The sequence below is a fragment of the Achroia grisella genome, unplaced genomic scaffold (genome assembly GCF_030625045.1).
Source record: "Achroia grisella isolate CSIRO2021 unplaced genomic scaffold, CSIRO_AGI_Agris_v1 utg149, whole genome shotgun sequence".
NCBI lineage: Eukaryota > Metazoa > Arthropoda > Insecta > Lepidoptera > Pyralidae > Achroia > Achroia grisella.
Genome location: NW_026712644.1, coordinates 4,895,828 through 4,910,762, shown reverse-complemented (window position 1 = coordinate 4,910,762; position 14,935 = coordinate 4,895,828). Strand labels below are relative to the sequence as shown.

At 36.5% G+C, this 14,935-nt stretch overlaps 2 protein-coding genes across 4 annotated transcripts; both read left to right on the top strand.

The window, feature by feature from the left end:
• Positions 1-1,565: 1,565 nt before the first annotated feature.
• On the top strand, positions 1,566-7,362 carry LOC131840686 (zinc finger protein 37 homolog). 2 transcript variants are annotated; one of them, XM_059188871.1, is made up of 2 exons: positions 1,566-1,863; positions 6,214-7,362. In XM_059188871.1, the coding sequence occupies exons 1-2, from the start codon at positions 1,678-1,680 to the stop codon at positions 7,345-7,347; spliced, it is 1,320 nt and encodes a 439-aa protein (XP_059044854.1). In that variant the 5' UTR covers positions 1,566-1,677; the 3' UTR covers positions 7,348-7,362. The 2 variants fall into 2 exon arrangements, with proteins under 2 accessions (XP_059044854.1, XP_059044852.1); XM_059188869.1 differs by lacking the exon at positions 6,214-7,362 and adding an exon at positions 3,909-5,368.
• Positions 3,153-13,458, top strand: LOC131840687 (zinc finger protein 91-like). Of its 2 annotated transcripts, none has more exons than XM_059188872.1 (2): positions 3,153-3,216; positions 12,056-13,458. In XM_059188872.1, exons 1-2 carry the CDS (start codon positions 3,211-3,213, stop codon positions 13,274-13,276), a joined length of 1,227 nt encoding a protein of 408 aa, XP_059044855.1. In that variant the 5' UTR covers positions 3,153-3,210; the 3' UTR covers positions 13,277-13,458. The 2 variants fall into 2 exon arrangements, with proteins under 2 accessions (XP_059044855.1, XP_059044856.1); XM_059188873.1 differs by lacking the exon at positions 3,153-3,216 and adding an exon at positions 9,683-9,774.
• The last annotated feature ends 1,477 nt before the right edge of the window (positions 13,459-14,935 follow it).

The window sequence follows — 14,935 nt, the reverse complement described above, 5'->3', positions numbered from 1 at the left end:
ATTACGAAAGAAAAAGCGAATTAAATTACCATTTTGTTATTCTAAAATTCCAGATTCACAATAAATAGAATGAAATATATTTTATTTGACAGTTTCTATTTTGACATTGACATCTCAGAAGTTGCAGCTCATAAATATGTTACCCTTTATTAAAATCATTAAATAATAGGTAAATCGAACCGTCTTATTGTAGCAATATTTCAGCAAAACCTATTACTCTGAAAGAACAAAATAAAAAATAGAACGTTTTTACATTGGAACAATATTATTTAAATAAAATGTATTTAATTTTACATAATATAACTTGGCAATCTGTTACTGAAATTACTTATTTCAAAATTAAAATTTTATACAAATAACAGCACAGATATTTTACATATACATATACGAACAGTATATGAAATTTCTTATTGCATTATGGGTAAATTAACTTTATTTTATGACAACATTACACATTATTATGCGGTTGGTATAACCTGTTAATTTTTGTTGAGATATTGGCCAACCTGAAGTGAACTATTCCGTAGTGTTGTGAATCAATAATGTTGGAAATCGACTAAAAACATCATATTTTATCATAAGAAATAAAATAATATTAATAAACAATAGTTCAATTAACCCTGATTATAATGAAAAATCTGGTTATGCGTCTTATACAGAAATAACTATAGTCTTTACATAAATATTTTTAGATTAAAAATGAAATAATTAATGGTAATTGTTGTATCTGTTTTATTTTTGGGACGATCTAATATATAACAATATACTTTTTAAAGTGTTTGATTGTTTATAGGAACGATAATTGTTAAAGAATTGAGCAAAAATAGAAAAAGAAGAGAAACATGCATAGATAAAAATTGTGTAACATTCACTTACCTAGTTTATAATAATAAATATCTAATTAGAAGGATAAAACTTACGATCAATTTTAATGCAAAAAAATGCCAATAAGTTAAAAATATAAATGTATAAACATGTTATATAGGTATTGAGATAGTCGTTGTACATTGCATTTATACCGATTAATGAACACACACAATTAGAGATGTGCTAACTCGTAATAAACATGACTCGAGTTAAAATTCAGGTAACTCGAGTTGACTCGATTTACCTGGAATAAAATTATTTCTTTATTTTTTCGAACCATTCTAATGTTTTTGGGCGCAGCTAGCCTTAAAAGCTTCACCGAACTTTAGGGGGCGAGTAGAATTTTTTTAAGGCACTTTTAAGCCGCGAAAGGACTTGAATGTATAATCATTTTATTGGTAACATAATCGGACGAATATGCGAAAAAAAATGATAACAACCTCAAATCAATATTGAAATATTTGTGACGAGTGAAAATTGTATGATATGAAATGATCGGAAAATTTCATGTCATTTGTCGGTTCGATGACAGAATCATGCTATCGCTTTTTAACTCGATTCATTTAATTTACCAGTTGAATTCTTCCAACTCGAGTTGGCAGAATTCAACTTGAGTTAACTCGAATTATGCGCAACTCGAGTTAACTCGAGTTGACCATCTCTATACACAATCGATCATTTTCCCCTCACTACAACTGTCATATATTAGTAATTATTAAGTTAATTTTTCCATGTAGTACCGGTTCATAATTTTCATCTGGGAATAAATAAGAATTAAGAATACAATAAAAACAACTAGGAATAATCAAAATGACTAGAGAAGTGGACATAAAGGCTTTAGTATCCCACATTGTGCGTGGAGATGGTATGGATAAATGCAGAATATGTATGGGTGACACTACTGAGGGCCAAGTATATCTCGAAGATACAGTTATGACGCAAGGAGACAAAGCTATAACCCTAGCGGAGCTATTGGAGACCATAACAGGAGTTGAGGTTAGCATACTTTGTGTTTTTGGAAAATTACCATGTTTATTTTCTGTGAATAACGGAACGCGTAACTCACGTCTTGTCACTTAGTCCCATCTAAAATGGCCGCCATTTTCTTATACTTTATTTTTTTTCTATATCAATGCTGAGTCACTCTATACTGCCAGTATTTCATAATTAATTTCTGTTGTTGTAATATAATTAGAAATAAAAAAAAAACAATTTTATCAATATTTTTTAATGTTACATGTTTTTTAAATGCGTTTATGAAGATCGCCTCATACTAGCGAGTCGCTACTATATTGCGACATGACGTCGTAAAAACTTAGTAATTAGTAAAAAAAAATAACAATCTTCTAATATTTTGACGTCTGATTTTATAGTTTGAACATTAAATATGTTAAGAAATCAAGTAATTTAATGAAGTTATAAGCTTATTTTAATTAATTTTCATCAAAGCATACTTTGTAAATGACTTCATACTCTAAAGATTATTATTCATTCAATTTTGATACATAAAGTTTAATACAAACTAGGTTTATTTTCCATATTTTATCTACTTAATAGATGATATATGATTATTATTATAAATTTTTATTTTAATGATGATAATTATAAATTTTAACAGATCAAATTGCTATTTTTTAATTTAATCTCTTTTAATTTAAACTATAATTTATCTTTTGAAATTTATTTAACAAGCAGCTATTCTAGCGCAGCTAATGGCTTATTAATAATCTGTTCTAAAGATTTTGAGTTTAGAATATATTTATTTTTTCATGATTGCAGTCATGCAGTCTTCTTGACAGCCATTATTTTTGATATGTTGCAAATTAAATGATATTAAATTATATTTCTAATCTATATTAACTGAAGAATTGCATATACATATTACATAAACTACCTGCCAAAAAAAGTCCCATCAAAATCGGTCCAGCCATTTCAGAGCTTAGCCGGAACAAACAGACGGACAAAAATGGTAAATAATGTTATTTTGGTGTATGTACTGCATTTATATTCATATGCATGTAGTAAAAAATGGGTATTTCAATATTACAGACAGACACTCCAATTTTATTTATATGTATAGATGAGTGTAGGCCACTTCATTTCTGCCGTCCCTAGGTCACAGCCTATATGGCCTATTTATAAATCCAGGACTGCAGCCTTGCATAGTTGTGTAGTTTATGAGACAGCTTGTATGCAGTTGTATTATACATATAAACCTTCTGAAAGGAATTCTCAGAATAATACAAACGGTACCTAAACAAACTCAAAGGTGACTGACTGACTGACATAGTGATCTATCAACGCGCAGCCCAAACCACTGGACGGATCGGGCTGAAATTTGGCATGCAGGTAGATATTATGATGTAGGCATCTGCTAAGAAAGGACTTTGATTAATTCTACCCCCAAGGGGATAAAATAGGGTATGAAAGTTTGTATATAATGTTTTAGATTATCGACTGATAAAACTGAAATTAAAGATTGGAGCTACTATGATGAAGACATTCACTTAAATAGGATTTTGATAAATTCAACCCCCATGGGGATAAAATAAGGGATGATGCAGGATGTAAATGTATTAGTTTGAACCTATCAGTACCTAATGGAACGAATAAATTAAGATGAACAAAATAATTTTTAGTTCTTTAGGCTACTTTTATTTTAGAAAAATAAAGTTAAATTCCACGCTGACGAACTAGTTGAGATAATAGACAATAAAGTTAGAACTAGTCGCGGGAACAACTAGTTGAGATAATAAAGTTAGAAGTTGAAGAGATATTTAGTAATCTTTCTCTGCATTGTTTAGGGTTGACTGGTAGATAATGGATTATGGTGTTAAGTCCGCCATATGTACTTTTTATTTATGTGTATTGAAGTTAAATAAACTTATCCAACACTATCTGATTTCGAAAAAATTTAATACATATACTATAATATATCCACTTACGTTTTACGTGTCTAGAAATATAAATGTTCGAATTAAAATCAAAACCATCATAGACAAACAATCTATTGTGGCGGATTGACTGAACGGTGGTTGCAGGTGGTGAGCGGCGGCGATCTGCCGTCCGGGCTCTGCCTGGCATGTTCCAGCGCGGCATTCGTCGCTGGCAACTTCCGCCTGCTGTGCCAACAGGCTGTCCAACATTGGAACACCACCATATCACTACTTCAAAGCATACCAAATGCAAACTCGCCCGCTGTATTCGTAATGATCAATAGTGATGAAATGATATTAGTTGATGATGAAAAGGAAGGTACAGATTCAGCTAAATCAGCACCCCAAAAGATAAAAGCACAATTGAAGCCGAAATCGAACGTAAGCAAAAGCTCAGTCAAAGCTCTCCACTGTCAATGTCCAACATGTGGAAAGACGTTCATGTATGCCCAACATTTGTTCCAACACTTGAAAGAGTCTACAGATCTTAAAAGGGCTTGTTATATATGCGCAGAAGTAATGTCCAGAGATGATCTGGTTGTCCATTTGTCGGATGTTCATAAGCAGACCCCGCACAAATGCAACAAGTGCCCCGCATTTTTCTACTCGGAAAGCCAATGCGTAGCTCACCTTAGACTGGCCCACTCGCCTGGCAGGTGTACGTGTGGCGAATGCGGTAGGACCTTCCAATCATCTCACGCTTACCATGCTCATTTGACCGTCCACGCCGTCAAGGTTTGCCCAGGCTGCGACCAATCGTTTCGCAATCAGACCTGCTACTTTTACCACGTCAAAAAATGTTGCAACTTGGATAAGAACAGAGAAGACACGCACCGCACGAAGCACAAAGTCACCGTGGAGGTTAGAAATAAAAAGAGCGAGAAAAAGATACGCGTAGGAATGCGTGGGAGCGCATCGAACGAGTGCATTTGCGATTACTGCGGCAAGAAATTCGCCGGAAAGAAGTTTGTGGCTGCACACATACAGATCGTCCACACGAAGAACACGCACAAGCCTTGTGTTTACTGTGGCAGGTTCTTGGCGGCCGCGCACATGACGGAACATGTCAAAACTCACGAATTAGTCCGCTCTTTCAAATGCGGCGCTTGTGGGATCGTTCTTAAAAGCAGGCTGGGGTACATCCAACACGTACGGTTACACACTGGCGAGAAGCCTTACGCGTGTGAATATTGCAACGAAACATTCTCAGCGTCTTCCAGAAGATCAGAGCACGTGCGTAAAGTCCATAAGTGTCAGAAGACTCTTCGGCATGGGTGCGAGTTGTGCCCGGCTCGGTTTCATCTACCGTATCGGCTCAGGAAACATATGGCGTCCGTTCACAGCACAGAAGCAGGCTCCCAAGTACAATTCGAGTGTACTGAATGCCACGAGAAGTTCGGTAGCTGCCGAGGGTTACTGCATCACAGTCGGAAACATCAGCACAAGGTGGCGTCACGGAAAGATGGCTTTGATTTTAAAGTGTACAGTGACACTGTGAAAATGGAAGTGGAATAAATTATTAAATAATAAATATTGTTAACAAAAATGTGTTATTGTATTAGAAACTTACTTCTGTACTAATATTAACAAAGCAGTTGTGTTTGGTTGTTCAGGGTAATCTCCACTACTGATCCAATTGTGAAAATTCCTGTAGTGTTTGTTGCACTAGCCATGGTCATGAGTTGATAAGTTAAGTCGTGTCCACTGTTTTTATTTTTATTTTTTACTTGGAGAAAATCCCTCATGGAGACCCGCCGTCCCCGGGGGAAGCCCGCGGGTACTGTGAGACTCCTACTCACTAAAAACTCCAAGATGTCCCTCACCCAACGCCTATGTCGGAGTCGCGGGATCAATAACATTTATCGTAACTCCGACGGCGGTGGCCCACTCTAACAGCGAGCCTCATCTCTGCAGGTTCCCTGGCGGAACCCACCACTTCCCCTCCTCTTCCCTGGGGAAGGCGCGCGGGGACATGCGCGCGACTTCTTCAGGCCTAGTGTGGTGAGGTGGAACCGCCCCCGCGGTCGTCACTCCTGCCCGGTAGCGATCTAGGGGCGACTTGCGCCGCCCCTGTCTCCCTGATCGCTGTGTCCACTGCTAGTGCAACCTTGTTTACCATAAAATTATTCGGGTTAAACCCATTTAATTCTATTATTAACTAAACACAGAAATTTAAAAGAATATAGATATTATCTTTATAATCATTAGGTGTCCCCATATCAATGTTGATACATATTAAAAGCCTGCGGTAATCGAAACCGTATATTAGCTTTTCTAAACCGCCCCTATTAACGAATCTAAGATTTACCAAATCAACGATTTCCCTCAAGACATACTAGCTGCCATCCACAAGCATTATTTCGCCAAGAATATAAGATAGTGAAGCATTGACAAGAAGCACTTGTTCCAGATGGAGAACTCAAGAGTAATGCCACAGCAGATATGCATACAGTGTTACCACAGCGCAAACATCGCTTTACCATTCGTGCAACTGTACCAAGATTCTATAAAAAAAATCGCATTGATCCTAGACAATCTTAAAAGAATTCAAATCCCGAAAAGACGGAAGAGTGTATACGTTATGATAGACGACGAAAAAATAGATAAATTTGTTGACACAAAGTCCAAAACAAACACCAGAAGTGAAGATAGACTTAATAATTTCAAAGTAAGATTAAATAGGCGACGCCGGGACAAAACTGCCAATGCTAAACCCTTAAACGCTAAACTAACCTGTCCAGACTGTGAGCAACCTTTTAGAAACCTTTACAAATTAAACGCACACATGAAAACCAATCGAAAGAAAATGTGTCACATTTGCAAACACATACTAAGCACCGAATCCTTCCTAAAGCATGTAGAAAGTCATGCAGTCAATATTCACAAATGCAATTTTTGTCTGGAAACCTTTGAGAGTCATTTAAGGTATACGAAACATAGGAGAAAGTGTCACAAGGTCCTATCTCATTTCTGCGTCGAATGCAAGCAAGGCTTCGAATCGGAAATCAATCTAGGATGCCACATGACGGTCCACAAACCCCGAGTATGTTCCGGATGCTTTAAAAAGTTTACCAGCAAGTCCTGTTTCCTGAACCATTCGAAGCGTTGCAATTCAAAAACGAATTCGAGCACACAAAAATACATTTGCGATTATTGCACCAAAGAATATAATTATAAAAACGCATTGAAAGTACACATAATGCATAATCATTTATATGGCTTTCAATTTCAATGCGAGGAGTGTGGGAAACGGTTTTCGAATAGATCAAACTTACAAGAACACAGCAATACACATAATAAAATCCTAGATCGATACGTTTGTAGTGATTGCGGCGCTAAATACAGCACTAGGAGAGGTTACGAAAGGCACAGTAAAAAGCATGCTACCACAAAAGCATATGATCTAGACAACGCAACAGGGATTTTAAAAGAAACTAATGATAAATTCAATGAGAAATACGAATGTGGTGATTGTAAAATGAAGTTCTGTTACGGGAAAAGTTTTAGGACTCATCTTATGGTTAAACATCATAAAGTTGGTTAGTTATGTTCTTTCACCACCTGCTAATAAGAAGTACAAGAAAACCCGCACAAAATGCCGGCTGCTTCTCGACCCACCGAACATCGCATACAGTTAAATTTGCAATCAGTTGATATACGCTGAAAAGTTTGTTAGATCACACTAGTCTTTGAAATTACCAAACTTACATTGCAAGTAAAGTAATTGAAGCAGTTTATATACGCTGAAAGTTTCAGGCTAGTCTTTGAAACTAATTGCAAATAAAGTTATAACTGACTAGTTGCCCGTTCTATTTTCGCTTGCATAGCTTTGCGAGTTTTGTATACTATTAGTTTATGTTACTCTGGTTTAATGTACCTTTGAAAATATAAAATGATTTCTCTAATCTTTTATATTTACTGTCCTTATAACAAAATACATTCTCTCTTTCTAATATTAATCTAATTAAATAATTAGATTAATATTAGGGCGAGAAAGGTAAATATCACATTTATAAGTCATCAAAAATGAGATCTAATCAAGCGGATGCTAAAAAGTGTTAATTTAAACTTCTATTTTACTCAATGATGATGATAAACATCGATAACAAACCTAATTAATTGAACGGTGGTAGACTCGACCTGTCATATTAGACGTTAATATATAGAATTCTCGTGTCACAATGTTGGTTGCTATACTTCTCTGAAACGATCTAATCGATTTTTATGACCATTTAAACGTACACCTGGTAGGTCGGATAATACGTTGTTATCTATTTGTTATACCCCTAAGTGCCATTGACCCTCACGTGGTTCTCCCTGGCAATCATTGTGATAAACTCATGGTGAATTTACCACAATTGACTAACTGACCTGACCTCATGTTCATCTTATCATCCTCCACCAGTGCCACGCCAGCATATGCCGTTAGCGCAGGTGGGGGCACCATTACATTCATCCATAAGACTCAGTTTATATACCATTCCAGTTACATGACAAAAAAAATATTGAAAAGAATAAGAGCTGAGTTACTTACTAGTAAATCTTAGGTCAAAAGAACTCTGAACAGACAGTAGAGTTCATAAGAGTCTGTAATAGAGCTACATGAATAATTTAATTATTTTAAAATTGCAAAGTACTTGCTGTATATCCCAAGCTATTTTCTTGTTACTATATTAGAAGCTCAATCAAGAGTAATGATAATATGTATAACATTGGCAAAGCCAGGAAGGGCGGACTGATTGAACCCATGGTTTCAGATGGAGGAGCAGCCGGCAATGCCAAAGGGGGTATGCAAATCGTGCACGATCCAAACCATCGCTGCTGTAAAGTTCAGCCAGCTTTGCAACGCTTCCAAAAAGCTTTGGGAGGACGCTGCCGACTATATATCCCAAATAGCTGACCCAGCAGAGAATGACAAAGTGTTTTACATATTTTATAACAGCGACAAGAGGTTAATCCAGGATCAAACAGAAGGTATACAGTCTAAAGAGCTAGCGATACAAAAGCTCAATTCAAAATTTTGGATCAACACGAAAAAGAAACATACTCGAGTGAAAACAACTAACGGGGTGGTTCTTTGCGAATGTCCGGATTGTGGGAAGGGTTTCTCGGATCCTGCCTTTATGAATCGCCATTTATTGAACTCAGAGAAGAGAATGTGCACACAGTGCTGCGTGGTGCTGCCGAAGACAAAGTTGGCGCAGCATCTAGCCGCTGAGCACAGTAAGAATGTACACGTGTGCAACATCTGTCACAAGTTGTTTGACAGGCTTGAGTCCTTACTCCCACATTCCATCAAACATGAGAGCGATAGTTATCCGTGCAGTGTCTGCGGTAACAGCTTCTCCACGGAAAGGGCTATCAGCGCCCACATGTACGCGCACTCGCTCTTCCACTGCAGAAGATGCAACCTCAGCTTCGAAAACAGGAAGTGTTACAAGTACCACCAGAAACAGTGTACCTTCCCAAAATATGAGCTGGATAACTACGACCAGTACATATGCGATCACTGCGGGAGTTCATACACTAAGAAGCCGTCATTGCGCATTCACATCGTTCAAAAGCATCTCAATGTTCTACCTTACATTTGCCAAATTTGCGGCAAGAGAACCTCAACAGTTGCGCACTTAAAGTCTCACGAGAGTGTACATATGAGTGTCAGGAAAATCTACCAATGTTACTGTGGCGCTAAGTTCAGAACAGAACTAGGCTATCATCTACATCAACGGATCCATACAGGAGAACGACCGTATGAATGCTGCGATTGCGGAGAGAAGTTTCTATCAGCTTCTAGAAGATTAGATCACATCAAGCGGCGACATAGAAGTATTATGGATATGCCGCACGGATGTGATAAGTGTCCAGCTAGGTTTGTGAGGCCGTTTGAACTGAGAAAACATTACTTGTCTGTGCATTTCACACGAGTAGACGTTATGCCAGCAACAAGGGGAAGCAGAAGGAAACGTTAAAGGTTACCAATATTGTACATTTCCGGTTGTCTACTAGTTTAGCACACCGCTCTACTATCCGATGGTGGTGGGTTCGATTCTTCGCACGGTACAAACATTTGTATTCATGAGTATGATTGTTTGTATCGGTCTGGGTGTTTTCTATGTATAATATGTATTTATTTACAAAAAAATGTATCCATGTATTTATATCAGTTGTCTAGTACCCATAACACAAGCTCTGCTTAGACTAGATGGCGCTGTGTGAATTGTCCAAAAAAAAAGAAAAAAAATCTTTTTAAAACTGATCATAGACAAATTTAAACATGTTTAGTACGTCCGCTACCCTTTTCTTATTTTTACTTTCTCTGTCCTCAAAGGTACTCTGTAAGAAAATGTTTAGCGATAAGATCTCCTTTTTTATTAATTACAATACTAGTATTTACTATTTTAATTATTATCTCATTTATTCAATAAAACGTATCTTTACATTGTATACTAACTGTACACGCGACTTCGTCCGGGTGGAATTTAACTTTATTTTTCTAACATAAAAATAGACTAGGTACCTGCCAAAATGTCCCGTCAAAATCGGCCCAGCCATTTCAGAGATTAGCCGGAACAAACAGACAGACAAAAATTGTAAAAAATGTTATCTTGGTGTATGTAGTATCGTATTTAGATTCATATGCATGTAGTAAAAAACTGTTATTTCAATATTACAAACAGACACGCCAATTTTATTTATATGTATAGATAAAAAGTTGCTCCTCCCACTACCTGTTGGCTTATATCTTTTAACTTACGCAACGAATTTTAATGTATTTTTCAGCAATAGATAGAGTGATTCAAGAGGAAGGTTTATATGTATAATACATGTACCCATGCGAAGCTGGGACTACCTGCCCAGTTAGTAAATAATTAAATAAAAATAAAACCTTACTTCTGATGGTCGCGGGTTCGATTCCTTGCACGGCACAGACATTCGTATTCATGACATTTTTTTATTCTACCACTCATTCGGAACTCTGACTCATTACAAAAAACTTGTGTGTTGCTCTTTTGACTTAATGTTATTTTAATTAAATTACACAATAACAAGTAAGAGGCATGCGATAATCAACAGAGATTAGTGAATTAGTGCAATCAGATGATATTGTCAGTGCTATGAATTTTAAGTTTTTTCCACAAAAACATTATTCATCATTTATAAACTCTTCAATTTTATAATAAGCATTTTTACAGTGAAAGTTTTTTTAATACGACAATTAAATCTTTTTTCAGGTAGATAAGAAACTAGCTTAAATAATAACGAATCTCCTTACAAACTTTAATCCTCTATATTGTTACCTCCTTAATGGTAATTTTATTATAAACTTTGAATATCATATTTATTTTATTTAATTAACAAGTAAAAATATTGGTTCAAGCTTTAAAAATTATGATTACTTTCAACTCCATTCAATCCTTTTTTCGCATTAAAACTAGCATATTTATCTATTCTCAGGGACTAGACTAACTGTGTACTAAATATCAATTAAATCGGTTTAGTAATTTTTACATTGCACTGAATAAAATATTCTTCTTTCTTCCTAATTTTGACGTGAAAGGGTGACGAGACAGATTTACTTTCGCATTTATAAAAAGGATATTTTTTTTTCCTTTTCTCTTTCCATCTGCCATCAGCCGTATGGCTATAATCAGATATATTGTATTTTTTTTTTGATATGTCGTCCATTGATGTGAATCCATTTTATTTTACATAAGTAGATACTTATATTTTGGCCAGATGTTCCCTCTTCAAGCGGAATACATCATCCCTGGTACCTAGAAGCTGTAGAGCTAATTTGTTCGCATGGTATTCAAGTCTGTTCTTGTACGTCTCACACAGTCGACTAAGGGGCTGTTCAAGTATTACGTAAGCAGATTTATCACAATTATTTACCCCCCATCCCCCGTTGTCAGCAAAAGTAAGCAAAGCTCTTACCCCCTCCACCCATGCTTACGTAAACATCTCTCAATTAATGTATTGTTTTTTTTAGCAAAGACAATGTGAGGGTTGCCATTCGTGTAAAAAAGTAAATTACGACCGATGACGTAATCATCATACAGACTCCCCCACCCCCATGTCATCCAAAATAAGCAAAGAAAAGACCCCCCCGCCCCCCTATAGTGCTTACGTAATAATTGAACGGTCCCTAATTTGAAAAAGGATATTTACTTTATTTATTCATAATGTCAATAACAAAAGCAGAGGGCAATATTTAACACGCCACACGTTTGTAAGCTTTAATATCTTTCCAGATGCTCGACGAATCGACGTGTCCCCGTGGAGTATGTGTCAAGTGCGTGAACTCGGTCCTCGAAGCTCAAATATTCAAAATGTTTGTTAAGGATTCCAGAAAAATTTGGCTAAAAGCCCTAAACTCGTTAGCAGAACTTCCAGAGTCTGCACACCCCATGATCAAAACATTATGCGGCATTATAAAACAGGACACGTTAAGTCTGCACACTTTAAAAGAGTACAATGTCAATGAACCGAAAGATATACTTCAAAAACTGAATAATAGAACGAATAAGAAGAAGCAGAAAGTAATAAGATCTGGACCGTCTTGCGATTGTCCAGATTGCGGGAAACAGTTCACAAGTCCTTATTTACTCAACGTGCATCTAATAAACAGTGGGCAGAAGGAAGCCTGCCTCACTTGCGGAACTGTTCTCCTCAGAGGCGAAGAAATCAAAGAACATTTAAGTGTTGCGCATAAAACTGAAGTGATTCTGTGTAAACAGTGTCCGTTGATGTTTCCGGATGAAGTTCATATGAATAACCATGTGCAAGAGGATCACAGGTTAGGAGCACTTACCTGCTGCGACTGTGGTCGGGTCTTCGCCAGGAGAGCGGCTTTCGAAACCCACATGCAAATGCACACCGTCAGGACATGCCGGAAGTGTGGTGCCCAATTCAGTAACCGCGGTTGTTATAGGGAACACAGGAGTCATTGCGAGCCGAATGCTCGTCCAGATATCCATTTATTACCGCGCAATAAACGGTCCAACATTCGAGATCCGGCTGCCTTCTCTTGTGACCATTGCGGCAAAACCTACACGTCCAGACCTCAGCTGAAGAACCATATTCTTTGGATACATATGGATGTTAGACCCCATCAATGTCAATGGTGCGGAAAGAGGTTTTATACGTCCTCAAGGTTGGCGGAACACAACGTAGTTCATACGAGGGAGAGGAAATTCGAATGTGACATTTGTGGCGTGAAATTGGTTTCCAAAATGGCGGTCGTGTACCACAGACGGAGGCATACCGGCGAGAAACCGTACACTTGCGAGGATTGTGGCGAGAAATTCCTATCCTCCTCGCGGAGATCAGAGCACGCGAAGCGCAGACATGGCAAGGGCGTGATGATGCAGTGTCTCGACTGCCCCGCCATGTTCGCAAGGTCTCTACAGTTGAGGAAGCATATAGAAAAAGTACACAAGCGGCCACAGCTGTTCATTAAAGTCAAAGATTGACAATCATTGTTCTAGATTTCAGAATCTAAGCAATTTGTCTATGACATAGTATGTTAAATGCCCGATTGTGATTCGGTTTTTTGGTTTGAAAGCTGATGTGATCAAGATGGTATTTTAAGTCTTTTTTTAAAAGATGGTATTTAGTTATAGTTATTTATTATTTGAAATATGAAAAATGAATTTTGAAAAAATTTGAATTTGAATTTGAAAGACAAATGTACATTGCAATAGTTCATGCACGGGATTTTCATTTAATGTTAGACACATATATAAGAAAGCAATGTTATCAAACTTCCTTAAAAAAAAACTAATAATAATAATCAGTTTCTAGCCAGTTCTCAATTGAATCTGTATACTGAACTAATAGGTAGGAAAACCGTTTTAAGAACTTGTAGGAAAAACGTTTTAAAAACTCGACATTCATAAGCGGCTAAAAAGTCCTAAACGAATTAATGATTTTTTTCTTTTTTTTATTTAATGACAATTTTGTATTTCATGAATTACAACCATAGATAATCATTTGTTTTTTCCTAAACCATAAAGAATCAATTATTTTTTCTTTTATTTAATTTTATGAGAATTTTGTATTTCATAAAATAACCATAGACAACCATTATTAAAAAAAAATTATAAAATTGAAACAAGTGTTGAATGAAATTTTTTTATCTTTACTAATAAATGAGTCAAGCGATCTTAATGAATTTCAAGTGAAGAGACTGCTTTTGAGGATGGACTTAGGCTATTTATGTGAAAAAAGCAGAAGTAGTCAGGTGTAAAACTTGTAAATATAATGATATCTTGTATTGTTATTTCATTTGTCTATAATGATGAGATAAATACAATTGTATTGTTACAAATGCATGTTGTTTTCATTTATCCTACTACAGTATTCCAATAATATATAATATTCAATATATATATAATATTTAATAATATATATAGTCTCTGTGGTCACGGTGATGACGGCAATCTGCCACGGTACCACGGTACCATACCACACCCTTCGGCCATCAGCCTTTAGTCCTCCTTCATGAAGGTGGGCAGCATGATGGTATGGTGCATTCCCCTACGCTGGGCACCAGGGATTATTATATTAACTAGCTTTTGCCCGCCGCTTCGCTCGCTTTAATTTATTCCCTTAGGGGTGGAATTTATTAAAATCACTTCTTAGGGGATGCTTACGTCATAGTAGTTTTATGCAAGCAAAGTCTCAGATCGGTTTAAAATTGGCAAAGTTTCATACAAAATTTCATCCCTTATTTTATCCCCTTGGGGGTAGAATTAATCAAAATCCTTTCTTAGCGGATGCCTACGTCATAACATCTATCTGCATGCCAAATTTCAACCCGATCCGTCCAGTGGTTGCTGTGAGTTGATAGATCACTATGTCAGTCACCTTTGAGTTATATATATTTAGATGTCTAACAAACATTAGCACAGTAACTACTAATATATATCCGAGATTATACCACACAAATGCACAAACAAACAGACAAAAATCTATAACCTTATTGTTAACCTCGGGAACATAAGTACGGCATCTACAAATTGCTTTTACAACACTAGACAATTCATGCAGCGCCATCTAGTCCCAAGGTAAGGGGAAAGGGGATTGTTAGTAATGAGGACTGTTGACCCCATTGCTAGCAATGTACCATG

Coding starts and splice junctions, on each gene's coding strand:
- LOC131840686 (XM_059188869.1), top strand. CDS start 1,678: ATGACTAGAGAAGTGGACATAAAGGCTTTAGTATCCCACATTGTGCGT. Junction 1,864..3,908: donor AGACCATAACAGGAGTTGAG/GTTAGCATACTT, acceptor CGGTGGTTGCAG/GTGGTGAGCGGCGGCGATCT.